The 25297-nt window shown below is 56.6% G+C and overlaps 2 protein-coding genes across 2 annotated transcripts; both read right to left on the bottom strand.

Annotated features, from left to right (window-relative positions):
* Positions 1-2219, bottom strand: CYP2E1 (cytochrome P450 family 2 subfamily E member 1). Its single transcript, XM_037051275.1, has 3 exons — positions 2048-2219; positions 1422-1563; positions 1-680 (listed from the first exon to the last, which is right to left on the bottom strand). Exons 1-3 carry the CDS (start codon positions 2162-2164, stop codon positions 640-642), a joined length of 300 nt encoding a protein of 99 aa, XP_036907170.1. The 5' UTR covers positions 2165-2219; the 3' UTR covers positions 1-639.
* An 8117-nt stretch (positions 2220-10336) lies between these two features.
* On the bottom strand, positions 10337-18161 carry SCART1 (scavenger receptor family member expressed on T cells 1). Its single transcript, XM_037051274.1, has 12 exons — positions 17936-18161; positions 16954-17271; positions 15798-16094; positions 15193-15501; positions 14553-14858; positions 14119-14436; positions 13734-14048; positions 12730-13044; positions 12112-12564; positions 11794-11829; positions 11169-11303; positions 10337-10732 (listed from the first exon to the last, which is right to left on the bottom strand). Exons 1-12 carry the CDS (start codon positions 18000-18002, stop codon positions 10434-10436), a joined length of 3168 nt encoding a protein of 1055 aa, XP_036907169.1. The 5' UTR covers positions 18003-18161; the 3' UTR covers positions 10337-10433.
* Between the last annotated feature and the right edge of the window lie 7136 nt (positions 18162-25297).

Raw genomic sequence — 25297 nt, 5'->3', positions numbered from 1 at the left:
TTTTTCTGCTGCAGGAAGAGTTTATTCTGCATAGTGTGATGAGACTGGCAGGCTTCTTTCAGAGCAGGGGTGGCAGGGCTTCTGCGGTTGACTGATTTGCCAGTTTGTCAAACTCAGATTTTGGTCACACCCTGTGGTGGACAAAATGGCAGAACGGTGGACCCAATAGCATCCTTATTCTAATCCAAGAACTTGCAAATGTGGTACCTTACTTGGCAAAGGGGCCTCGGAATGTGTGATGAGGATCCTGAGATGGGGGGGACTGTCCTGGGTTATCTGGGAGGGTCCCTATGAGAGGGAGGCAGGATGGCCGGTCAGAGAGAGACTGGGAGATGCTGCAGCTGCTGGCTTTGAACGTGACCTACTCTGTTAAGGCCAGAGTGGGTACAGTGTGGGGAGGCTTGGCCTCCCTCCCCAGTCTGCCTACACAATGACCAGCAGAGAGTGGCTTCCCTCGTGCCCATCTACTGTCTCCAGAGCACCCATGCCTCATGCTTATGAGCGGGGAAGGACACAGAGTGTGTAATGGGCTGGGACACTGACAAACCCATTGACGATGGGGCTGAGGTCAATGTCCTCAGGCACAACGAGAGACTTAAAGCTGAAGTGCTGCAAGATGGCGGTGAAGAGGAGAGACAACTACACGCGAGCCAGGCCTTCTCCGACACACACCTGCTTTCCTGCAGTGGTGATGTGCGCAAGAGACACTAAGGCAAGAGCCAGGAGGGGGCGCCTGGGGAGAACTGCCACCCTCAGCAGGAGGGACCCCTTTCTGCCCGTGGAAACGGAGCACAGAATGCATTTCAGGGTGAGAGCATCAGTGACACATATTCAGGGACCAGCCTCACACGTCAGCCACTGGGACTCAGCTGCGAGACCCTGGTAGGTTGGAGAGGAGTCTCCGCCTACCCTGTGGTCACCCCCGTGCCCATCCCCATGCCCTACAGGAAAGAGCCAGCGCTGCAGAGTGGGGTGCTGAAGTACCAAGTTGGTCATGTGACCTTCTGTCACACTGACCTCTGAGGAGAGGCCCTGGGAAAGGGACCGAGGCTCACTGGCTGGATGGCCCAAGATGAGTCCGGGAAACCACGTTACATTTTGTTGAGTAACCCTACAGAGAGTGAGGTCATATAGTTTTGAAAGATTTTTTTACTAAGTCCTAGCAAGTAAAGAGTTTTAGCTCTGAATGAAGTAAAATATCTACGTATGGAAAGATAATTCATCCCAACACCTCACTTCCAGGACTTCTGGTGAAAAGATGTCTAACTGCTCTGAACAGAGAGGAGCCCATGGGGATCACACGGCGAGTACAAGTCAGGGGCAAGATGCAGGTCTGTGGTGATGGCGGGTCACACATGGAATGGGGGGCAGGGATCCCAGACAAATCCCTGGGTAGGGTGCTACATCTGAACTCTTCTTACCTGTGGAAAATGCCTTCAAATAGTCACTGTACTCGAACTTCTTGTTTTCGTCCAAAAAGTGCTCTGGCTTAAACTTCTCTGGATAGGGGAATTCTTGGTTGTCAGACAAGAGGGAGTCCAGTGTTGGAATTACACCTGTACCCTGGAAAAATAAAGGCTGTGTCAGTCATGTTAGCAAAACATGGGCTCTGATCTGCAGGCCCCCAGTGAATGAGGGTGTTTTGAATTTTACCTTACACAAAAGAGTGTTTCAGTTGAGGAAGCTGTTTGCTTACGAACCAGGTAGAAAGCAGCCAGAGCTAAGGTCTAAAGGGTTAGAGGGAACTCTAAGCTTTTTAAGGGAGTAAAGGGCTGAGCGTTACTTGTGTTGTTTGCTTTCTGGTGTTAGAATATAGCATGAACCCCGGGGGCTACCGAAGGGGTCCCTTTTCCATATTTCCTCACCCCTGTGGTCATGAGGTCTGTGTGGGGACTTCAGGGGAAATAGCACTCTGTGGTGTGGTGGTGTGGCCCAGCCACTTCTGCCAGAGGGAGGTGTCCTTGGACCTTCCATCCTGTCCTTGGGTGGGACAGCAGCTGAGCTGCTGGGATGGCACTTGGGTAGTGGAGTCCAGCTCACACCTGACCTTGGGGATGACGTATCCTCTGAACACTGTGTCCCAGGTTGCTTCATGCGACAGGTTGGAGGGCAGGAGGTGGATGAAGCACTGGGTCTCATGCACCACAGTGTCCGTGTAGGGCATCTCTAGCCTGTCCTTGACGGCAGGGGCTTGGCTTGGCCCAATCACCCTGTCGATTTTTTAAAAAATATATTTTATTGATTATACCATTACAGTTGTTTTATTCCCCGTCTTCATTCCCCTCCACCCGCACACTCCCTCCCCCACCATTCTCCCCCCCTTAGTTTATAACCACGTGTCTCAAGTTCTTTGGATTCTATATTTCCCCCACTATTCTCGCCCTCCCCCTATCTATTTTCTACCTACCCTCTATGCTATTTTCTGTGCCTTCTCCCCCCTTCTCCTCCTCCCACCCCCCTGTTTCTAACCCTCCATGTGATCTTCATTTCTATGGTTCCACTCCTGATCTAGCTGTCCTCTTGGTTTGCTTTTGTTTTAGGTGTGGTTGTTAATAACTGTGTGTTTGCTGTCCTTTCACTGTTCATATTTTTCATCTTCTTTTTCTTATATAAGTCCCTTTAGCATTTCATATAATAAGGGCTTGGTGATGATGAACTCCTTGAACTTGACCTTATCTGAGAAGCACTTTATCTGTCCTTCCATTCTAAATGAAAGTTTTGCTGGATAAAGCAATCTTGGCTGTAGGTCTTTGGATTTCATGACTTGGAATACTTCTTTCCAGCCCCTTCTTGCCTGTAAGGTCTCTTTTGAGAAATCCGCTGACAGTCTGATGGGTACTCCTTTGTAGGTGACTGTCCCCTTATCCCTTGCTGCTTCTAGGATTCTCTCCTTCATTTTAGTCTTGGCTAATGTAATTATGATGTGCCTTGGTGTGTTCCTTCTTGGGTCCAACTTCTTTGGGACTCTCTGAGCTTCCTGGATTTCCTGGAAGTCTATTTCCTTTGCCAGACTGGGGAAGTTCTCCTTTATTATTTGTTCAAATAAGTTTTCCACTCGTGGCTGTTTCTTTCCCCCTTCTGGTACCCCTATAATCCGGATGTTGGAACGTTTAAAGATGTCCTGGAGGTTCCTAAGCCTCTCCTCATTTTTTTGAATTCTCATTTCTTCATTCCTTTCTGGTTGGATGTTTCGTTCTTCCTTCTGGTCTATTCCATTGATTTGAGTCCCAGTTTCTTTTCCATCGCTATTGGTTTCCTGGACATCTCCCTTCATTTCAATTAGTTTAGCCTTCATATGTTCCTCTAATTTGTGACTATAATCTACCAGTTCTGTGAGCATCCTGATAAATAGTGTCTTGAATTGTGCTTCTGAGAGGCTGGCAATTTCTCGGTCGCTTAGAGTTATTGGCTCTGGGACTTTGAGTTCTTGCGCCATCTTTTGGGCTGTTCGTGCCTGTTCCGTAGCAGGATCAGAGCCCTAAAGTGTTCACTAGAGCAGGGCAACTCAGTCGCTGGGTTGTGACATTGTATGTGGGGGCAGGGTTAAAGAGGGACAATGGCTTCCCTCTGCCGCCTGCCGCTGTGGCCCCACCGGCACCACAGCCGCCACCATCACCAGGCTCACGCGTTTCGTTCCACTGCACGCGAGTGTGCCACCACCGTCAGCCCTCCACCACTGGGTTCGCCCCCTGGGGCCTGCGTGGTCCGTCTCACTGTGCGCGAATGTGCGACCTTGGTCAGTCTGCCCCGCACCCCGACTGGTTCCGGGCTGCCTGCGCGCCTAGGTCTGGGGATCTGTCCTGCCCGACCCAGCTCCACTGCTGGTTCCGCCTCTCTTACCGTCCCCGTTGAACGGTTCGTAGTTGTCGGACTTCCGTATAATTCTGTTTTATGGTCTTTGGGTGTGTCCTAGTTCTCCAAACCTTTGTTGTGTTCAAACTTGGTTGTGGGAGAAGGCACAGTGTTTCCACCTATGCCTCCATCTTGGCATAGTGGAAGTCCACTATGGACTTGGCACAGGGAAGTCCCACCCTGTCAATTTATTCATGCGGTTTCTCTGCCACATAGGGATGCACAAGTGCACAGGACTGGCTCTAGGCTGGCTGCCCCCCCGCCAGCCTGCCATCCACTCAGTGGGGTTTACGGAGCCCTCCCAGCAGAGGAAGCTTCCGCCCAGCAGCCCTGTGCTGTCCGATACGCAAGTCTTCCATGTGTCGGTGAGAGCTGAGCTTGCCAGGGGGTAATCTACGGCACGTCTTGGCATCCACCCTTTTTTAACCTTTTATCGAGGTGACACTGGTTCGTATGCTTCAGGTGTGCAGCACTATAATTCCGCCTCTGCAGGTGCGACCTCGTGTGCACCACCGAGTGTGCCACCACCCACCACTCTCCAGTTACCCCCTTAACGGCTTCTCCCCGCCTCTCCCCTCTGGTAACCACCGATCTGTTGTCTGTGTCTCTGAGATCAGGTTGGTTTGGTGTTTTACATTTCACATATGGGTGAAATCATAGGGTATTTGTCCTTTTCTGTTCGACTTATTTCTCTTAGTATGGTGACCTCAAGGTCCACCCATGCTGTCACACATGGCAAGGTTGCACTTTCTATTGATATATATATATATATATGTTTGCTATGAATAACATCTTCATTCATTTGTCGATGCACACTTGGGTTGTTTCAATCTCTTGGCTGTTGTAAGTAATGCTGCAGTGAATGTGGGGTGCACATATTTTTAAAATTACCATAATTTGGGACTATAAGACACAGCACCCCCAATTTGGGAGGAATAATGGTTGTTAATACTGCTGCTGAGTTCTGTTTACATTTACATTGATGAAATATTCTGTTATTTATGTTATTAAATATTTCACCACATTTTTTGCTTCAAAAATTTTTTCTCCTATTTTCCTCCTCTAAAACCTAGGTGCATCTTATGATCCAAAAAATATGGTAGCGGCTTTATAGTATTTGGATAAATATGGTTATTCTACTTTTCCTTTTTTTTAAGTAGTTATTTTTTAATTTATTTTTAGAGAGAGGGGACAGGAAGGAGAAAGCGTGGGAGAGAAACATCAATGTGTGGTTGCCTCTCATGTGTCCCCCACTGGGGACCTGGACTGCAACACAGGCATGTGCCCTGACTGGGAATTGAACCTGTGACCCCCTGCTTCACAGGCCCTTTGCTTTGGCGGTGCAGCATGTGAGGGCTTGGAGCAGATGATCACATGCTGTGAGAGGTGCACAGACTCTTGGGGCCAATGTGGAGATGGGGCAGGGGGCAGAGACAGAGGTTCATGTGTGGGACATGGTGACAGCTATGGAAGAGCAGGGTCCAGAGAGGCTCTGGGCAGTTTTAGGGTGAGTCTTGAGGGTCACCTAGGGATGATGCAAGCAGAGCACCCACCAGGGCCTGGGCCACAGCTCTGCAGCTGTGATGTTGGTGGGCCACAGGGCTCAGGTGAGCCAACCCACATGGCCATACCCACTCCAGAGGGTAATGTCTGAAAGGGAGCCAAGACTGGAGGAGGGGCTGGCACACCCTAAGACATCTGGAAAGGGAGACGGGTATCTGCAGGGCATGCTTGACCCCCCATTCCTCAGAGAGTAGATGAGGAGGTTCAGGGTGAGAGGGTTCAGGGTGGGCCTCGGCCCGTCCCTCACCCTGGGCACTCTGCCTCTCTCAGGGCATAGTGTGCTGCCAGGCTGACAGGGGAGCTTGTACCAAGCTAAGCAGTGCAAGCTGATGACCAGGAGGTGGGAGGAGCAGGCAGAGAAGGGACTAGGCAGCCTCGAGAAACCAGGGTTAGCGAGAAGGCAGCAGCTGCAACACAAACGTCTGCAAAGTTGAGCACAACGTCACCCAGGTCATGGGACTGGGCTGGTCCTTGTGCACAGAGTGCTGACTGCAGAGGTGCCCATCTGCGCTCTAGGGTCTGGGGCCTGCAGCTGGGCACGGCACCCATGGATCCTGTCCTGAGCAGCAGCAGCTTGGCCAAGAGGAGATGCTGGAGCCCAGGGCCCTGTGAGGCTGCCCCACAACTGCTGGCCCAGCAGACGCCTCCTCCCATGGCAGTCTGTAGTCGGACCTCTAAGGGACACAGAAGGCACAGTGTGGGCCTTCCCCCACTGTGACCCTGAACATTCTCTGCATTTGCAGACACCTGGAAGCTCACTGCAGCAGCAGTGGCAAGCCAGACCCAGCACTCCAGATGCCCAGAAAAACCCAACCACTGGGACTGAGCTGAAGCACAGGATGGGATTTTCACCATGGGGGCTGCAAGGTGGACCCTCGGGGGGAGAACAGGATCTACAGGCTGGGGGGGGAGGTGGCAGCAAGCAGCTAGGGGCACATCCTGGACATGGCTGGGCGCCAGGGGTTCCTGTGCTTTGGGGGCAGGCTTTCTTGGCCACAGCTTCCCAGTTCAGCCTGGCCCACTCCAGGCCACTCCCTCAGGGGAGGCAGGCTCCCAAGAGGCTGGAGGAGTGTGAATCAGCCCCGCTCCAACCCGTCCTCTGCTCTGGGCCACGACGGGAAGCTCATCCCCTCCACAAGGGTCAGGCTGGGCCAGGAGCTGGGTTCCAGGGGACAAAGGCACAGACTCAGCTCTGTGCAGCCCCATGACTCTGGCTGACACCCCCAACCCCCTCCCAGGATGGTACAACACCCCCTATGGCCTTGAACACCCCTCCTGGACCCATCTCAGACCACCCAGGCCTCTGGGGCAGGACAGGGCCTGGCTCAGGTGCACATTCCCTGCGGGCCCAGCCCCTCTCTCTCTCTCTCTCTCTCTTTTTTATTTAATTCTTATTCAAGTACAGTTTTCTGTTTTATATTCCCAGCCCTGCCCCCCCAGTGCTCCCCCCTCCCTCCCATTTCCGCCCCCCACCTTAATTATTGTCCATGTGTCCTTTATGCTTATTCCAGCCTCTCTTAAAGAACCTGACCTACTTTGAGACCAAACCACGTCGCCAAGTCCCCCCCCCCCCCCACTGATCTGCGGCTCAGATAGGTCAGAGACAAGCCTGCGCTCCACCATTTCTCACTGAAGCAAAAGACAGCACAGCACTTTCAGTGTGTCGCTTTCTCCACAACAAAACGGGTCAGGGCAGAGACGAATCTGTCTTTTCAGAAATATCAAGAACAAAACTTGGGAAGGTTGCTCAAAAGGCAGGGCTGAGAATGGCGCCCCCTGTATGCATGGGTGCACCCTACCATCTCCGTCTGAATATTAGACTCTCACGTCTTCATGAGAAGACAGGAAACGCTCGCTTTGGCGGAGAGTGAGATGCGGTGTGAACCGTCCTCCTCAGGTTGGCCGCCTGCATTTGCCGCTGGCCTTTAAGTCCAAGCAGCCCCCTTGGCAGGGCGCTGGGTGCAGGGAGCAGTGACACCCACCCGAAGGTGAGCAAACCCCTGTGGGTGCAGGCCACATCCACGAGCACAGCCAGCAACCTGAAGGCACAGAAAAGGGCCGGCACCTGGGGCCCAGGGACAACATGTGCTGATGGACCCCAGTCTGCCGAGGTCTCTGCCCAGACGGACCTCGGACAAGAGCCCTGCATACCCCACTCTGCAGGAAAGATGGGGTTTATGTAAACAGACTATCTTTCAGAATGTTTCTAAATGTGCATGAGAATTGGAGAGACCATCTGCACTGAGAGTTCCTGAGGTCACACTCAGGCTCCTTTATTACTGACACCTGATATCAGTGTGGGGTTTTCGTCATTATTAATGAACAAACATTGATATATTATTAACTGAAGTCCACAGTTTATTCAGATGGCCTCAGATTTTCCCACTGCCCCCTTTCTGCCTCATGGTCACATCTAGGACAGCACACGACACTTTGGGGCCTGCTGGCTGAAGCGGGACCCACCCGCTCTGGGATTCAGCACCAGAGTAACAGCGGGAAGGGTGCCAGTGGCAAATGGGGGGAAGGTGGAGCACTCAGCAGAGCGGCACTCACCTGCAGAGAGGGTCCAACCGGCCAGGAGGGGGGCCACAGGCTCAGGGGACAACAGCATCCCTGGTCACCTGTGCCCTGGTGCTCCCCAGGTCCAGGCAACTGTGTCGGCCAAATGTGGGAGGGGGACTTCAGCTCAGTGCTGGGCCTTCTGAGGAGGAGGCAGGGAGCCCCATCCCCTCCCCAGCCTATGAGAGTTGTCATCTGCCACACCCTCCCCTCGGCCTGAGCCCACACAGCACCCGCAGCCTGCGGGGCAGCCTGGGCTTCCTACAGACCCGGGTGGGAGGAGACTCATGGACAAGCGACCACAAGCGGCCAGGGTATAGGCTCCGTGGGGCATGCAACTGTCTCTGCCCCGCACAGAAGGTGTAGGACAAACAAGGATCGCTCCAGTGTGTCATGAAAGAACACAGCACTTTGATCAAAAACATTAAAAATGCACATGGCCTGTGACCAGCGGCAGTAAAGGCGGCAAACACCTGTCTCTGTGAGCGGCCTGACACCCACCAGAAGGGGACAAGTAATTGGCAAAAGGCATTTGAAACGACACCCTGGACCAGGGCGCACCCGCTGCAGGTTCTCGGTGGGAAAAGCGCTGGGAGCAGGGCACAAGCCCCGGGATTTCGCTAGGACTCAGGCATCTGCACCTCTGCTCGCAGGGAAGGCCTCAATGGGCAGGACCGTGACGGGAGGGTGGCCCCTTCTGAGAGGCGGAAGTGTTTTTCCTTTGCTCTCTTGGTCTTACGAGTTTCCAAATCAACAGTAACTTGTGTTTTTTCTAATCAGAATAACGTCGTGAAACTCACTTTCTAAAAGGTTTGCCAGTGGAATTCCAGCGAGGGCCCTGCTGGCCCGGCCCCGTGTGCCACGGCTCCAGCCCCTCCAGAACCGCAGCCATACACCTCGCCACGCCCCCCGCGTGGGCCTCAGGGACATCCAGCATTATCCACGAGCCAGAAGGGCACCTCCTGAGGCCACAGGGGGGCTGCTGTGTGCGCTCAATGGTCCATCCAGGACACCCCTTCTTATCTCCCAAGGCTCTGTCAGGAGCTGACCTCCAGCCTCTCTGGACGCCACAGCATCTCTTTCGTCGGGGCTCCTGTCGGCCCCTCCACGGCAGCACAATTGTTCTCACCGACGCCAGCTGCGACCCCTCCCACCCCTGCCCAGGCCTCCGTGAAGCTGACCGAACTCTGTGCCAATGACAGAAACCCGAGTAACAGCTACAGTCCCCCTAAACTCCACGCCTGCTCCTGAGACTCCACTGTCACAAGCCACTCCGAAGGGACAGTGAGGATCAATGCTCAAGCTGGGGACGGGAGTGAGGGTTCTGGACACACACAGAGAGGCTCTCAGGGTCTTTAAATGTAGGCACTGCCCCAGGGGTGGGCACACGGCGGGGCAGAGGAGGCAGTGCTCAGAGAGCCCCCAGCAGGCTGGCAAGACCAGGAATGGTGCACGGAGAGGTGGGTGGCAGTCACGGCATCACTGGGAGACCCTGTCAACAAGGGGCTCACAGGACAGTTGGGCCTGGTGTCCCCCAGGATGCTGACTAGGAAGAGGGGGCGACAAGGGAGACTTAAACATGCATGGGCGTGGTCACGCGCAAAGCTGCCCCAGAGCAACCCAGCGAAGAGGATACAGAGAAACCTTTCCCAGAGCAGCTGTGGTCAGGAAGGGCTCAGTGGGGTCATCTGCGCAGGTAGCGTGAGTGTTGGGGATTTGGGCACAAGACCTGAGGCAGGGGGAGGGCTGTCTGCTCGGGAAGGGAGGGTGGCCACCCCACACCGGGGCAAGAGGCTGCGGGTGAGATCAGGTGAGACGTTCAGCACCCACATCAGACCAGGCTGGGGCAGAGAGGGGACCAGAAGCAGGACCTGGGCCATGGTGGGTGTCTGAGGAATGTTCTGAGATGAAGTAATGGATGGACGAAGAAGCTCACAGGGAGTTTAATGACACCCTGTTTAAAAATGAGGAAAGTAAAAGTCCATGAGAGTCTCACTGGCACGCCCAGGGCCAGCTCACAGTCACCACATCCTGCGACAGGGCCAGCTCAGTCTTCTGCCCCAGCCCAAGCTCCGGCACCCAGGATGCAAGGAGCCTGTCCACCTGTGTTCAAGGAGAGAGACAAGCGTTGGGCCCTCAGCAGTTCCTCAGACACCTCCCCCAGGATTTCTGGGCCCTGGACTGTCTGCTCACCCCAAAGCCAGAGGGCTGGACCAGGGCTGGCCAGTGAGCTGGGGGTGAGTGAAGCGGCATCACACCGTGCCCCCTCCCACCCCTGCCCAGGCCTCCGTGAAGCTGACCGAACTCAACCCAAGTAACAGCTACAGTCCCCCTAAACTCCACGCCCACTCCTGAGACTCCACTGTCACAAGCCACTCCGAAGGGACAGTGAGGATCAATGCTCAAGCTGGGGACGGGAGTGAGGGTTCTGGACACACACAGAGAGGCTCTCAGGGTCTTTAAATGTAGGCACTGCCCAGAGCAGAGCCCCGGATGTAGGCGCAGTATAGCAGGGCCAGCGCAAAGGACAGCACAGAGCACAGGGGCGCACCCGCCATGCTCAAGGTCGCCCCCTCCTCCTGCTCCTCCTCCTCCTCCTCCTCCTCCTCGCCACGCTGAGGCTCCCAGGCATCGTCATAGTCCTCCTCCAGCAGCAGGTCCCGGGGCACACCGGGCCCCTCGACCTTCTCCCCCATGGGGACAGCCCCGATGTCCTCATAAACGCCTTCTGAGGGCAGGTTCTCCAACATTCCAGAACCTGCAAAAGCCACACCAGAACCTCCAGTCCTGAAGCTCCCTCTGTCTAAGCCCACACTGCTGGGCCCCTGTGGGGTCTCCCAGGCCAGCCAGGAGCCTCTGTTCCCCACCAGGACACACCACAGGGGGCATGCTTCCCCAAGCACCCAGGACAAGGTATGCTGGCCCCAGAGTATGACTCACAGATGACAAGGAATGGGGACCCTCGAAACTTTCCCCCCACCAAGGCATCCCCAGAACTACGAATCCTCTCATCCAGACCCTCTCAGAAGCAGAGCAGGGCCCAGGATCCCTGTCCCCCACCAGCTGGGAGTCTGGGTAGGACTCGGCATGCAGGGCAGGGACCGGGACAGAGAGGGCCTGCTAAGGGCCAGGGTCTCCAAGTGCTTCTCTCCCCAGGACCCAGGTCACCCTCACCAGCCTTGCCCACTACCTACCCCTGCAGGTTGCTCTGCGGCACCACTGTGCCCCCAGCAGCAGGGAGACGATGCCCAGGAGGGTGCCCAGGATGACGCAGAAGGTCATGGGCAGTGGCCCAGCCTTGAGTGCAGGTAGTGGGGTCAGGGGAGGGCCTGGAGGAACAGTGAGAGGTGGGTCCTCCCTCAGTGCCTCCCTGCATGCTGGGGGATTGTGACCTGGGCCCTGAACCTCTAGGGAGGGGGAGGGGCCTTGTGCTGCACCCCCAGAGCTGGCCCAAAGGTCAGATGGCTGAGGGCGAAGGTGAGGGCCACAGCAGGGAGGGGACAGGAGGGAGCCCACTGCCCTCACTCTGCCTTGGACACAGTGTCCAAGAGGCCACAGTGTGTCGGGGCCAAACCCCCTGTTGCCCAGGGAAAAGCCCCAAAGAAGCAAGTGGGTAGGGCCCGGGCCTGCTGTCCCACCCTTGGGCTCTGCACTCAGCTGGCACGAGAGCAGACGGCAGCGTCCCTCCGAGAACAAATGCTCCGCTGGCCTCGGCCCCCACCCCTGCACTGGCCTCCAAGCCACTCCCCCTGCAGGGCTCCTCTGGGTCAGAGCCAGACAGGAACACATGGACTGAGGCCTGAGGAAGAGCCCACCTACCCAATGCTGGCGGCCGGACCGTGGCCCCCCTGTCACCTGCAGGACAAAGAGGCTGAGTCTTGGCATGAGGAAAACAGGCAGCCATAGCCCTGAGTAGCCCAGACCCTAAGAGCAGCGTCCCGGCCCCATCAGTTCGATCCTGTCCCATCATCAGACACCCATGGGGCAGCTTATGCTCCCCACCCAGAGGAACCTGGGCATGAAGCAGCCTCAGGGCTGGGCCTGTGGGGGCACCCACAGCAGGTGGACACTCCAGAGGAACCTTCCTGATCCCCCCTCCCCAGCCCCCAACAACCCCCTCATCTCCTGCCCACTCACCCGAGCAGCGCACGCCCGCATCCTCCTTGTGCCCGCAGTCCGCGAGTCCCCAGGGCTCCGCCGGGCAGTCCCACAGGGATGCCTCGCTGCCCAGGCAGCCCACCTCATCCAGCCACACGGGCCCTGAGCCTGGACCGAAGGCAGCCCCCGCCAGGGCGCTGACGGCCCCACCGCAGCCCAGCTGACGGCACACGACCTCGGCGTCTGCCAGGTCCCAGGAGTCATCGCACACGGTGCCCCAGGAGCCTGCGAACCAGAGCTCCACGCGGCCAGAGCAGCCGTCCTCGCCCCCGCGCACTCGCAATGCGCCCTCCTCCGGAAAAGGGGGCGTGGTCACCGCAGGGCGGGACTGGGATGCGGAGACGACGGTGGACAGAGGCGTCCCTGGGCAGCTGCCGGTGGGCAGGCAGGTGGAGGTCTCCCTGGAGCCCTGAGTCGTTTCCTCGGGTGATCCTGGTGGGTTAAGGAGCAGCTGTCTGAAGGGAATGCCCGGAAAAGCTTCAAAAGGAAGCGTGTGGAGCCCCAGAGACCCCAGGCCCCTGCCGCGGGTCGCCCCTGAGCACACAGGGAAGGGGCCCGGGAGTTCTGGCCCCTCCGCCCCCGGACCACGGGCCCCACCTGAACAGGTGACCCAGGCCTCCTCTCCACGGGTGCAGGAGTGCGGGTCCCACGGGGCGGAGGGGCACTGCCACAGCGTGGAGCTCCGCAGCCTGCGGCACTTGACGCCGTCCACCCAGGAGATGCCCAGGTCAGCGAGGACCGGCTTGTTCTCCAGCCAGCCCTGGTCCCCGCAGCCCAGCTGCTGGCACACCACGGACAGGGAGGCGTCCCTCAGGGCGTTGCTGCACACAGCGCCCCACGAGCCGTTGTAGAACACGTCCAGCCACCCGGCACAGAGCTGGGGGCTGCCCCGCAGCCTCAGGGCGACCAACCCTGGAAGACAAGTGGAGTGGAGCCAGGGGAGTGACTGGAGGAAGAGGGTCCGTGGCTGAGACAGAGGCACTCAGGGCCCGAACGGGAGGCCTGAGCACCCCCACAAGCAGCCAGGGTTCACCCAAGAGGTGGTCTGAGCCGTGAACCAGCTGGGTGTCTGGAAAGCCATCCTTGGAAACAGCTGGAAATACAAAATCTATTTGCCTAAGATGATCAATTTAGCAATGGTCATAAAATGTTTTTAATTTTTATAAAGGAATTAGCCCACAGCACCACATTCCAACACGGCACCAATCCAGGCTGGTGGGGGTCCACCGACTGCCTGGGCCCCGTGACCAGCGGGGCTCCAACAGGGAAGGCAGTGCAGGGATAAAAACGGCCACCTGTCAGCGTGTTAGACGGTCCTTCAGACCTGCGCTCCAAGGGCCTGGGAGACCTCGGCAGTGCCTGGACCAGGGTCCACACAGACAGCTGCGTGTGCACTGCACGTGATGGGACCCCAGTAACTAAAATGAGCCTAGAGCACCCGTGGGCAGGGGTGGCTTAGGGATGGCTTGTCCCACAGCATCCCTGGGCTCTGTCCTGGGCTCTCCACCCCTGGAGACGTGAGTGCTACGGTGTCACCCACACAGACAGCGTGACCTGGGACACCCGGCCACCCCACAGAGGGACGCAAGTCCCCGACTGACCTGAGCAGAAGGCGCCCGCGTCCTCCTTGTGTGTGCAGTCGTGCCGGCCCCAGCCCCGCGACGGGCACTGCCACAACGCCGTCTCATGGCCCCTGCAGCCAAGCTCATCTGCCCAGATGCGCCCAGCCCCCGGCCCGAAGTGAGCAGCCCCCAGGGCCCGAAGGGCGTGGCCACAGCCCAGCTGCCGGCAAACCACGTGTGCGTCCTGCAGGTCCCAGCTGTCGTCACACACGGTGCCCCACACGCCAGCGTGGAGCACCTCCACTCGCCCTGCACAGCGGCCTGGCCCTGCAACCAGCCGAACCCCATGGCTCCCTGCGGAGAGAGGGAGTAAGGGTAGACACAGCCCCCTGGGCGGATCCGGAGACCTGAGGTCCTCACTCACCAGAGCACACGACGCCCACATCCCACAAGGCCGCCGCGGACGCCAGCAGGGACGCAGACTCGTTGCACTGGGTCAGGCGGGTCTCCGTGCCCAGGCAGCGCACACGGCTCAGCCCCACCCTGCCGGCCCCTGGGCCTGGCACGGGCACATCATAGGCTCGTTCTGCCTCTCCGCATCCCAGCTGCCTGCACACGACACCTGCGCCCTGCAGGTCCCAGGAGTCGTCCAGGACACGGCCCCACACGCCATCCAGAGACACCTCCACGCGGCCGTCACAGCGGCTCTGGCCATCCCTCAGCCGCAGGGCATGGAGAGGATCTAGGGAGAGGCGGGATGTGGCAGGGCAGACTGCAAGGGAAGAGGACCACCACCTCCCCCTGAGGCTCCCACCCCACCCCACTCCTACCCCTCTTCCTTCCTTCCTCCTGACCCACCTGCGCAGACCACAGTGGCAGCATTTCCTGGGGCACAGGCAGGGGCCCCCAGGGTGCTCACTGGGCAATTCCACAGATAGGGCTCTGTCCCAACACAGTGGAACCTGTCGGGCCAGATGGGAGCATCCCCGTGCCCAAAATGGCCTCCTTGAGGTGTGGCCACCACGCTGCCACAGTTAAGCTGGTGGCAGAGGACAGTGGCATCTGCCAAGTTCCAGTGGGTGGCACAGAGGGGTGCCCAGGCCCCCTCCACCTGAAGCTCCACGCGCCCCTCACAGCGGCTGCTGCCGTTGACCAGTCGGAACTCTGAGGTGGGGGGAGAGGGGTGTCAGGCCATCTTTGCCCTGAAGACCCAGCAGGGGAAGATTCCCTCCTCTGCCCCATGTGGTGGCCGCCCCCACCATGGCTCAGCGCTGCCACATGGCCCAGGTGCCGCGGAGCCCACACTGCACGGTGCTGCCCTGAGGGGGTGTGCATGCTCCTCCAGGGCCAGACTCAGGCCTCCCCCTCTGGGTCCCTTCTCCCCTCAATCCTCGGGAGTGATGCCCCCTCACAAAACACAACCCCCACCTGCTGGAGGCACCTTTGTGAGCCAGGCTGGAGGCCCGGGACGAGCCCCAGGGCGCGCCCCCATCCTCACCTGAGCACCTGAGCCCAGCGTCCTGGCTGTGCCCGCACTGGTGCCCGGGCCGCCGAAGGCAGTGGAATAGCTGAGACTCGTTGCCCACACAGCGGAAGGCCTCTGTCCACACGGCCCCGGAACCCCGGCCAAAGTGGGCGCCCCTGGGTGTGGACACAGCCCAGCCACACTGCAGCTCTCGACACACCACGTGGGCTGTGGCCTGGTCCAGGTCGTCGTCACAGACGGTGCCCCAGGTCAGGCCACGCCGCACCTCCAGGCGCCCAGCACAGGGGTGCTCGCCGCCCACCAGCCGGGCCTCAGTGTGTCCTGGGGGAAGAGCCATGTCCTCAGTGAGGGGCAGCTGCTGTCAGGTCAATGGCTCAGCCTGGAGCTACCCTGGCCCACAGGAGGCTCTGCATCCAGGCAGCTGGTCTGCCGAGCATTGGAACTGACAGCCGGGGGCTGTCTGCCCTTCGTGCAGAACAGAGCAGTGGTCCCTGGCTGTTTCCCTAGGATCAGAGGTTAGGGCCACCTGCTGCATTTCCTCTGAAGCAGCAAGTGGCACCTGTGTCCCCTGTCCGGTGCTGGCGAGGAGGAGGGAGCCGGCAGGGAGGCAGCCGCACCTGAGCACACCACCTCCCTGAACTGCTGGAAGTCGCAGCCACTGCGGAGCCGGTTGTTGAGCCTGCAGTTTCGGATGGTCGGCTCGGTGCCCTCACACGTCATGTACTTCTTGCCGCCGCCCTCGTCTTGGCGGGAAGCCTGCAGCGCAGGGCCGCAGCCCAGCTCCCGGCAGAACACAGTGGCCTCCTCCTTGTGCAGGCCGCAGAGGCGGTCCACCCCGTTCACGTTCCTGATCTCAGGGAGCCCCGAGCAAGGGCTCCTGCCCTTCACCAGGCGGATCTCCCGAAAAGTTCCGTCTGCAAAGCACAGGCCACACTCAGAGCGCGCCCCGCTTCTGGCCCCTCAGTCACCTGGGGGCTGCAGCCTGCCTCCACAGCCGGAAACTTCCACGCAGGCCTACAGCTCCCTCCAATCCCCCACCCGGGACCAGGGCTCCCAGCCCCAGGGGCAGGCCCTGCTCCTCCATCCACGCCTCTGCACCGGCCTGAGAGTGCCTCTTCTGAGGACTGGTGGCTTTCTGACCCAGCATCACAAAGGGACCCTCACTAAGAGGGCCCATGTCTGGTGTGCTATCAGATTCTCGACAACTTTAATCATTTTCAAAGAGGGCACCTGCCCGCCCCCCCCCACACACACACACAACCCAAGCAGAGGGTCCACTTCAGAGGCAGGCGCCATGAAAGGCCCCAGGAGCTCTCAATCACCTAAGGGCCCACAGAGAGCTGAAGACCCTCAAGACAGACCTCCGTGTCATTGGAGTGAGAAATCCTGACTGGGTACTCACAGTGGCCCCACAAGCCTCCTCGAGTGTCCAAAATACCAGGGGGTCCCCACCCCAGCTCCCCGTACGCTTTCCATGCCTCAGCGGCTATTCTGCTTGTGTGTCTGTCACTCTGTCTGTCCCTGGGGAGCCCGGCTCTGCACAGCAGCAGTCTGCCAGCTACTCACAGTGGCTTCCCCAGCCTCCTGCACAGTGCCTCGCAAGGACGCGAGCTCTGGATGACAACGGAAGGACCCTTGGCACAGGAGGAAGGAACAGCGGCGAGAGGCTAGACCGCCCTAGGGGCCAGGCTGGCTCCTGCGCCTGAAAGGAGCCCACCCAGAGAGCCCGCAGGCCTGCCGCCCCCCTCGCCCTCCACCCCTGCACTGACTTACTCGCGCACAGCACAACCACCATCCACTCGTAGGGGCACGAGCTGTGCGTCCACGCCCCGAGGCTGCACTCCGAGAGCGAGGACTCGCCACCCCTGCAGGACACGTTGTGGAGCAAGGCCGGCACCTTCTCCCCGGGCAGCGGGACATACTTGGGAGCGCCCACAGCCCGGCCGCAGCCTAGCTGCCTGCAGACCACGGATGCCTCTGCCAGCGTCCAGTCCCGGTTGCACACGTGTCCCCACTGACCCTCGTGTTGGACCAGCACGACGCCATCACACGGGCTGTGTCTGTTCGCCAGCCTCAGAGTACCTGGCCCATCTGTGGAGGGACCGCTGGCCTCAGAGGGGCCACACAGTCCAGAGCCGGTTGGGGGAGGTGGGGCGTGAGCTGCCTGGGGATGGCCTCTGCGTTCATCCGGGGCCACCTCCAAGGCTATAGGAGCTCCCCCAAGTCCTGCCCTGTCTAGGCCTCTGATGCCCATCGTCCCCTCAGGCCCTGGCACCCCCATCTCATCGCAGCCCCTTGACCCTCCCGCCTGGAGCCCCAGTCCTGAGCTGGTGCAGGAAAATAAAACAGCCGTCTAGGGATGGCCACGTGGATGGGCCAGGTCACCCTAGGCTTCTCACCCCAGCCCATCCCCAGGGCCACCCTCCACTCACCTGCCAAGTGTCTGCACCCCTCACACAGCCCAGGACCCTCTGTAACCAGCCCCCCGCCCACTGTGGGCCAGGGTCCCTGGGACAGATGCTGCCATGTCCCCTCAGTGTATCCAGCCTCTCGCCCTGGGGTGGGGGCTGTGCTCGGGTTGGGACAGGAGTCTCCTGCACTTCAGACACCCCAGGATAACCCACCCTCCCCTGCAGAAAGGAAAGAAGACCAGCTACACAGAGAGACGAAGTGAAGCCCAGGCGGTGGGTCACACCTCAGGGCCTGGGCGTCCACAGAGCCACTGCCTCCAGAAGGTTCATCGGAAGAAACTTACCAATGGGGACTGCCCAGAGAGTGAGGACAAGGGGCCCAACTCCCAAGGCCCAGAGAGTCACCCTCATGGCCCCTGGGGCCTCAGCTGGCACCTGCCACTCAGCTGGGGCAACGGTGGAGGTGGTGGGCCAGAGTCAAAGCCGCAGAAGCAGAAGCTGCCCACAGCCTCCCAGGACCAAAAGAGCTGTGAGAGCCTCTGCACAGCACACCAGGGGCCCCACTCTCGTCTGCGGGCAGGGCAGCCAACGGGCTCCACCGCCCAAGTGCTGCGCAACGTGCGCAGGGGCCCCGGGCTGGGGTTTCCGCTTGTGCTGACAAACTGCTGACGAGGCTGCTGCCTCAGAGCCTCTAGCAGGCAGGTGGGCCAACCTGGCCTCCTGAGGCAGCCCCAAAACCCAGCCAAGCCCGGCTGGCCCACCTGCGAGGGTGCGTTCAGAAATCAAACATCAAACACATGAACACGTGGAAAACGAGTTCACGTTCTCTCTCTCTCCTCCTTCCTCTCTCTCTGCAAAAAATAAAAATGACAAACACCAAAACTAGTGGTGTTTTGCCCTTCACCGTAGACAGTGACAGAGTGACACCAGACAGACCAGCAGGGACTGAGCAGGGGCCCTGCAGCTCTGGAAGAGTGAGGCAGGCCAGGACGGCACTGCAAGGGCTGCAAAAACTAAACTGTCACTGGATCCAAAGTCCACAAAAGGCCAAAACCTACACCCTAAGCGACCAAAGCAGGTGACTACCTGTGGGAACAGAACATGTTAGAAGAATCAGGAGTCTCCTGACATCGCATCTCCCATCAGACAAAGCTGATTCATCAAAGCTGACCATCGACTTGGCGGTCAGAGACAACGATGCCGACGCCAGGCTGCAGGAGATGCTGGGACTGGCAGATGCCTTTTAAAGCGGCATATTCACTGAGCTTTCCACGTAGACGGCAGAGGCTTCTGAAGCCAGTGGAAGAAATAAAGGATTGCAGCAAATACACAGAAGTCATCAAGTGAGCCTATGGCAGGGATGCGGGGAACCTGGAGGCCCCACACATGGCTGGTGGGGCTGGGGTGCCCTGCACCTGCACCCCTACTCCTGGGTTCACAGCAAAGAGAATCGAAAAGTCGTGTCCACACAAAACCTGCTCGTAAGTGCTCATGGCAGCCTCACCCATAACGACCAAAGAGATAAAAACAGCCTAGACAGCCCTGGCTGCTGTGGCTCAGTGGACTGAGCACAGTCCTGTGAACAAAAGAATCGCGGTTCGATTCCCAGTCAGGACACATGCCTGCGTTGCAGGCCAGTTCCCAGCAAGGGATGCACGAGGAGCAACCATACATTGATATTTCTCTCCTTCCCTCCTTATCTTCCCCTCTAAAGATACATAAATGAAATCTTAAAAAAAAAAAAACCAGCCTAGACATTCACCGAGCGATCGACAAACACAGACAGTACATCCATGCCACAGATGCCATCTGCCCACCGAAAGGAACGGGCTTTGGACACAGGTCATGATGGTATGAACCCTGAAAGCATCATTCTGAGTGAGAGAAGCCAGACACAAAAGACCACAACCATGATTCCATTTCTGTGGGCAAATCCAAGACACAGGCTGCAGGCTCGCAGTTGCCAGGGCTGGAAGGGGACAGGTGTGGACAGGGACTGCTAACGAGCACAGAGGGTCCTCCAGAGGGTCCTCTAGAGGTGCTGAAATATTCTGGAATTAGCCAGTCGCGGTTGCTGCATAATTATGAACACGCTAAAAAACACTGGATCAAACAGCCATGAAGGATGTTTGGTGGTATGCAAATCAACTCAATAAAGCTGTTACTGTTTTTCAAAGGACCAAATGGATATCAGAGAACTGAACACACAAAACCTGAAAATGGCTTTAATTCACGGGACAGACTCAGTAGTACAGTGGAAATGGCAAAGATGACATTGGCGAACTTGAGGACAGAACAACAGAATTTACTTACTGTGAACACAGAGAGAATTGTAAACACTGGCAGAGCAGCAGAGGCATTGGGGACAGCGTGGAAGGTCTCGGGGTCTGTCATTGGGGCGGGGAAGACAGTGTGGAGCTGAAAAAGAATCGGAAAAAAAAGATGCCATCAAACTTCCCATATTTGGTGGAAGACAAACTTACAGATTCAGGAAGCCAAGGAGACCCCACCCAGGAGAAACCCAAAGAGATTCACACTGAAACCATCATAATTAGACTTTTGAAAATGAGAAAGAAAGGGGGGAAATCCTAAAAACAGCCAGAGAACAATGACGCGTCATGTACACAGGAGAACTGATGTGCGTGGCTGCACATTTCTCATGGACGTGCGGGCCAGAGGCCAGAACACGGGCTCGAGTGACAAAGGAGGACGTGCGGAGCCCCAGTCCTGTGTCGGGACACTGCCCCACAGAAAGGAAGGGGAACAAAGACCCCTTTGCCCTCTATCAAAGGAGAACTGAGAGAATTGGTCGCGGACAGACACATCGGTAAAGTAATGGTGGAAGAAAATGCTAACAGGCCGGCGGGCCTCCAGAAAGGGAGGGAGGGGGGCTGGTAAGGAGAAAGGGGGAAGCCTCGGGCACTGCTGCTGGGAATGCAGGCAGGTGCAGCCCCTGTGAAAAGCAGTACGGAGACACCTCCAAAAACTACAAATGGAAAACTGTCTTATGGCCCAGAGGTTCAATTTGTGGAGATTTATCCTAAGATTCTCGAAACACTGACTCAAAAGGATACATGCACCTTGTGTTCACTGCAGCATTTTCTGCAACTGCCAAGTGATGGGAGTGGCCCAAGTGCCCATGGATGGATGAGGGGATAAGGAAGGCATGGTGCACTTATTCTGGGTGTAAAAAAGGAAGAAATCTTATCATTGGTAATGGCACAGATGGAACTAGAGGGCATTGTGCTCATTGACATAAGCCAGCCAGAGAAACATAGACACTGCCTGCAAGTGATGGTGACCCTCCTGCACAGGGAGTCCCAGGCCCAGGGCCGGCAGAATCAGCACCAGTGCCATCCAAGCTGGCTTTCCTCCAGTGCAAAGTCAGTTCAACATTAGAGAATCAATCACTGTAATTTGCGACATTAAAATACTAAGGGAGAAAAATCAGGCTATCATCTTAACAGGTGCACAGAATTTATATAAATGTCAATACCCAATTATGATAATAATAGTCTTTGCAAACCAGAAATGGCAGACAACTTCCTTAATCTGATAGCAAATATCATCAAAACCTCACCCACGGCCAATGTCCTACTTTCTGAAATCGGAAACAGCCCGGGGCCTGCTTTCACCAGACGAGGCCCTGCGGTCTTCACCAGGATGGCGGGCCAGGAGCAGCAAAGTTGGAGGGCCCCATCACCCATGGACAATGCCCCTGGGGGTGAAAAAACCCAGAAGAATCTACAGAGAAGTTAGTAAAAATTCATAAAGTTTAGCAAGCTTACTGGACACAGTCAATAAATGAGAGTCACTCATTTTTCTACACACAGGCAATAAACAGAAAATGTATTCTTTTAGAGACTTCTGGCCAAGATGGAGGTGTAGGTGGAAACACTGTGCCTTCTCGCACAACCAAGTTTAAAGACAACAAAGTTTTAGTAATAAAAACACAACCAAAACACAGGAAATTGAACTGTATGGATGTGCAACAACAACAAACCATTCAGCCAGACCAGTAAGAGGGGCGGAGCCAGCGACTGGCAGATCGGGGTTGCACAGGAAAACTTGGCCAGACCAACCCTGGTGCACCGGGGCAGTTCGAAGATCTCAGGCATGGGGTTGCGACGGGCAGACCCAGTGAGGGCTCAAGGCAGCAGACTGACCGCGGTCACACATTCACGTGCAGACAAACCAGGTGAAGGAGCGAGCAGTGACACAGACTGCACAGGCCCCAGTGGTGGGAAACAGCAGAGGGGACTGTCATTGCCCTTCTTTGACCCTGCCCCCACATACAGCATCACAACCCAGTGACTGAATTACCCCGCCCTGGTGAGCACCTAGGGCTCTGCCCCTCTTATGTAACAGGAGCAAACAGACCAAAATATTATGGCTCAAGAAGAACTCAAAGCCCCAGAGCCAATAACTCTAAGTGACCAAGAAATAGCCAACCTATCAGATGCACAGTTCAAAACACTGGTGATCAGGATGCTCACAGAACTGGTTGGTTTTAGTCACAAATTAGAGAAACAAATGAAGGCATAACTAATTGAAATGAAGGCTAAACTAATTGAAATGAAGGGAAATGCACAGGAAACCAGTAGTGATGGAAAGGAAACTGGGATTCAAATCAAAGGAGTGGACCAGAAGGAAGAAAAAAATGACCAAACAGAAAAGGATGAAGAAACAAGAATTCAAAAAAATGAGGAGACACTTAGGAACCTCCAGGACATCTTTAAATGTTCCAACATCTGAATTATAGGGGTACCAGAAGGGGGGAAGAAACAGCCACAAGTGGAAAACTTAGTTGAACAAATAATAGAGGAGAAATTCCTCGGTCTGGTAAAAGAAATAGACTTCCAGGAAATCCAGGAAGCTCAGAGAGTCCCAAAGGAGTTGGACCCAAGGAGGAACACACCAAAGCACATCATCATTACATTAGCCAAGATTAAAATGAAGGAGAGAATCCTAGAAGCAGCAAGAGATAAGGGGACAGTCACCTACAAAGGATGTCCCATCAGACTGTCAGCAAATTTCTCAAAAGAGGCCCTACAGGCAAGAAGGGGCTGGAAAGAAGTATTCCAAGTCATGAAATTGAAAACCTACATTCCAGATTGCTCTACCCAGCAAAGCTTTCATTTAGAATGGAAGGGCAGATAAGGTGCTTCTCAGATAAGGTCAAATTCAAGGAGTTCATCATCACCAAGCCCTTATTATATGAAATGTTAAAGGGACTTATCTAAGAAAAAGAAGATAAAAAATTCGAACAGTGGAAGGACAGCAAACTCACAGTTATTAACAACCACACCTAAAACAAAAGCAAACTAAGAAGACAGCTAGATCAGGAGCAGAACCACAGAAATGGAGATCACATGGAGGGTTAGCAACAGGGGGGTGGGAGGAGGAGAAGGGGGGAGAAGGTACAGAGAATAAGTAGCATAGACAGTAGGTAGAAAATAGACAGGGGGGAGGGCGAGAATAGTGGGGGAAATATAGAATCTAAAGAACTTGTGACATATGGACATAAACTAAAGGGGGGACTGGTGGGGGAGGGGCTGTACAGGGTGAAGGGGAATGAAGGTGGGGAATAGGACAACTGTAATGGCATAATCAATAAAATATATCTAAAAAATAAAAATGAGAAAAGGAAAAAAAGAAAATGAATTCTTTTAAATAGCTAGCTATTTAAAAAGAAAAAAATATGTATCCAGGAATAGTGTAACAAAAGCTGTGGAAGACCTTCATGTGGAAAACCGACAGGCATTGGTGGAAGGTTCAGTAAACAGGGGAATGCATCTGTATTCTGGCCCTGGCTGGTGTAGCTCAGTGGCTTGAGCGCGGGCCTGCGAACCATACGATCGAGGTTTGATTCCCAGTCAGGGTAGATGCCTGGGTTGCAGGCCAGTTCCTAGTAGGGGACTCACGAGAGACAACCATACATTGATATTTCTCTCCTTCTCTCCTTCCCTTCCCCTCTAAAGATAAATAAATAAAATCTTAAAAAAGAAACAGGGGATTGCACTGCATTTATGGCCTAGAAGGCTCAATGGGCGGGGCTGGGAGCTGTTAAAGGGGCGGGGGGCCTAGGCCTGGGAGATGATTCTAAGGTTCACACAGAAATGAAATGGGCAGGACAGCCATTTATGTCCACACAACAGTACCTAAAGCCCCACGTGGGTTAATATGACATGTGGTTGAAGCATGTTGGCTGGGAGTGTGGGGTGGAAGGATGGCAGGGACCACGTCACAGGGCACCGGAGTTTGGGAGTGTCCTGCCCAGTGGGTGTGAGCAGGGGTCAAGAGGTAGGGATGCCTGGACCCACGGGGCAGAGAGTGTGGGGGCTTCTTCCCCTTTGTTTATAGGGCAGGGGGCTAGAGCCCATTTCCAGGCTGATGTTAGAAGTGGGGAGAAGGAGATGGGGATAGAGAAGGGTCCTCAGGGTGTGGGGAGGAGGCCAGCCCTGCTGCTGGGCAGGAGGACCCCGCCGGGAGGGCACTTAAAGATAAGGTCACTGCAGAAAAGGCAGTAAGTGGTGCCCCTGCCCTGGCTTGTGTTCTAAGAAAGGGTGCAGCTCAGGGGGTCTGCAGGGAGGCTGGTCAGTGGGGGGTCCTACTGCAGGGCAGAGCGGTGGGGGGCTCTGCAGGTGCTGGGGACACCGTCACTGCACAGAGCAGGGTAGGGGTCCCAGGTCTTGGGCACTCACAGAGGTGACAAGGGGTGCTGCAGGGGTGACTTGGAAATGGCAGGATCTTCATCTCCACGCCTGGACCTGGAGAGGAAGCTGAGGCAACGGGGGCCAGGTGGTGGGGGGTGGGTTGAGGTGGTTGGGGGAATGAGGCTCCCAGAGGCAGGAGGCCAGGGAGCCAGCACCTCTGTCAGCAGGGCTGTCCACAGAAGCTGGGTTCCCAGGAAGAACATCAATCACGGAACACAGTCATCGCCAGAAGGGGAGACTTCTGACACTTTAGCAGCCTGAGACACACGATGCCCAGACACAGCCTGGGAAGGGCCACCGCCAGCACACAGGGCCACAGTGCTGGGGAGACTGGCCGAGGGCTGTGTCCCCTTGAAGGTTCTGGCCGCCCCTCTGTAAGCTGCCTGGTGGGCACAGCCAAGTGCGGAGATGGCCACAGACAGAGGCCCAGGTGAGCCTCGTGCAGCCTGCAGCACCGTCAGAGCTAAGTGGGGTGGCCCTGCCCTTTGCAGGAAAACGCCAGAGACCAAGGACACCAGGCGGCTGCACCTCCCTTAGCCCCTGCCCAGGTCAGATTTGGGAGAAGGAAACCTGCCCCAGGAGGGAGACTGCTTCAGCATCTCCCCTTGTCCGCCTGCCCCCTGATGCTTCAGCCCAGCTCTGGGAGGCTGGACACGTAGCCCCCGATACATGGTTGTGAGTTCGAAATTAATAGTCTCCTTCAAGATGAACCCCGTAGTGAATTTGTGTCCTCACTAATCGGGGTCCTCCTCACCACCCTCCCCCAAGAGGCTGCTCAGCCTCCGCAGTGCCCCGCCCCCGTCTTTCTGATGGGCCCCGGGGAAGGGAGAAGGTGCAGTCGTGTCTCCCATCACTTAAGACTCCTCCTGTCAGAGCCCGCTGGAATCTTTGTACACTGCCCCTGAGACTGGGCTCTGTGAGGTTTATGCACGACTCCCAGTTGCTGGGAACAAAAACTCTCAGAAACAGGGCTCAGAATAGAAGACGTTC

Source organism: Sturnira hondurensis, unplaced genomic scaffold (assembly GCF_014824575.4).
Source record: "Sturnira hondurensis isolate 20B ecotype Veracruz unplaced genomic scaffold, ASM1482457v3 Scaffold0007208, whole genome shotgun sequence".
NCBI classification, from domain to species: domain Eukaryota; kingdom Metazoa; phylum Chordata; class Mammalia; order Chiroptera; family Phyllostomidae; genus Sturnira; species Sturnira hondurensis.
This window is presented reverse-complemented; position numbering and strand designations above follow the sequence as displayed.

What these genes read in the sequence shown, in the direction of transcription:
- SCART1 (XM_037051274.1), bottom strand. Translation starts at nt 18,002, where the DNA reads ATGAGGGTGACTCTCTGGGCCTTGGGAGTTGGGCCCCTTGTCCTCACT. An exon ending in GGCCTGGGTCACCTGTTCAG is followed by an intron (nt 12,565 to 12,729) that starts GTGGGGCCCGTG and finishes TTAACCCACCAG; the next exon opens with GATCACCCGAGGAAACGACT. An exon ending in CCGCAGAGCAACCTGCAGGG is followed by an intron (nt 10,733 to 11,168) that starts GTAGGTAGTGGG and finishes TGGCTTTTGCAG; the next exon opens with GTTCTGGAATGTTGGAGAAC.
- CYP2E1 (XM_037051275.1), bottom strand. Translation starts at nt 2,164, where the DNA reads ATGCCCTACACGGACACTGTGGTGCATGAGACCCAGTGCTTCATCCAC. An exon ending in GAGGATACGTCATCCCCAAG is followed by an intron (nt 1,564 to 2,047) that starts GTCAGGTGTGAG and finishes TTATTTTTCCAG; the next exon opens with GGTACAGGTGTAATTCCAAC. An exon ending in TTTGAAGGCATTTTCCACAG is followed by an intron (nt 681 to 1,421) that starts GTAAGAAGAGTT and finishes TCACCACTGCAG; the next exon opens with GAAAGCAGGTGTGTGTCGGA.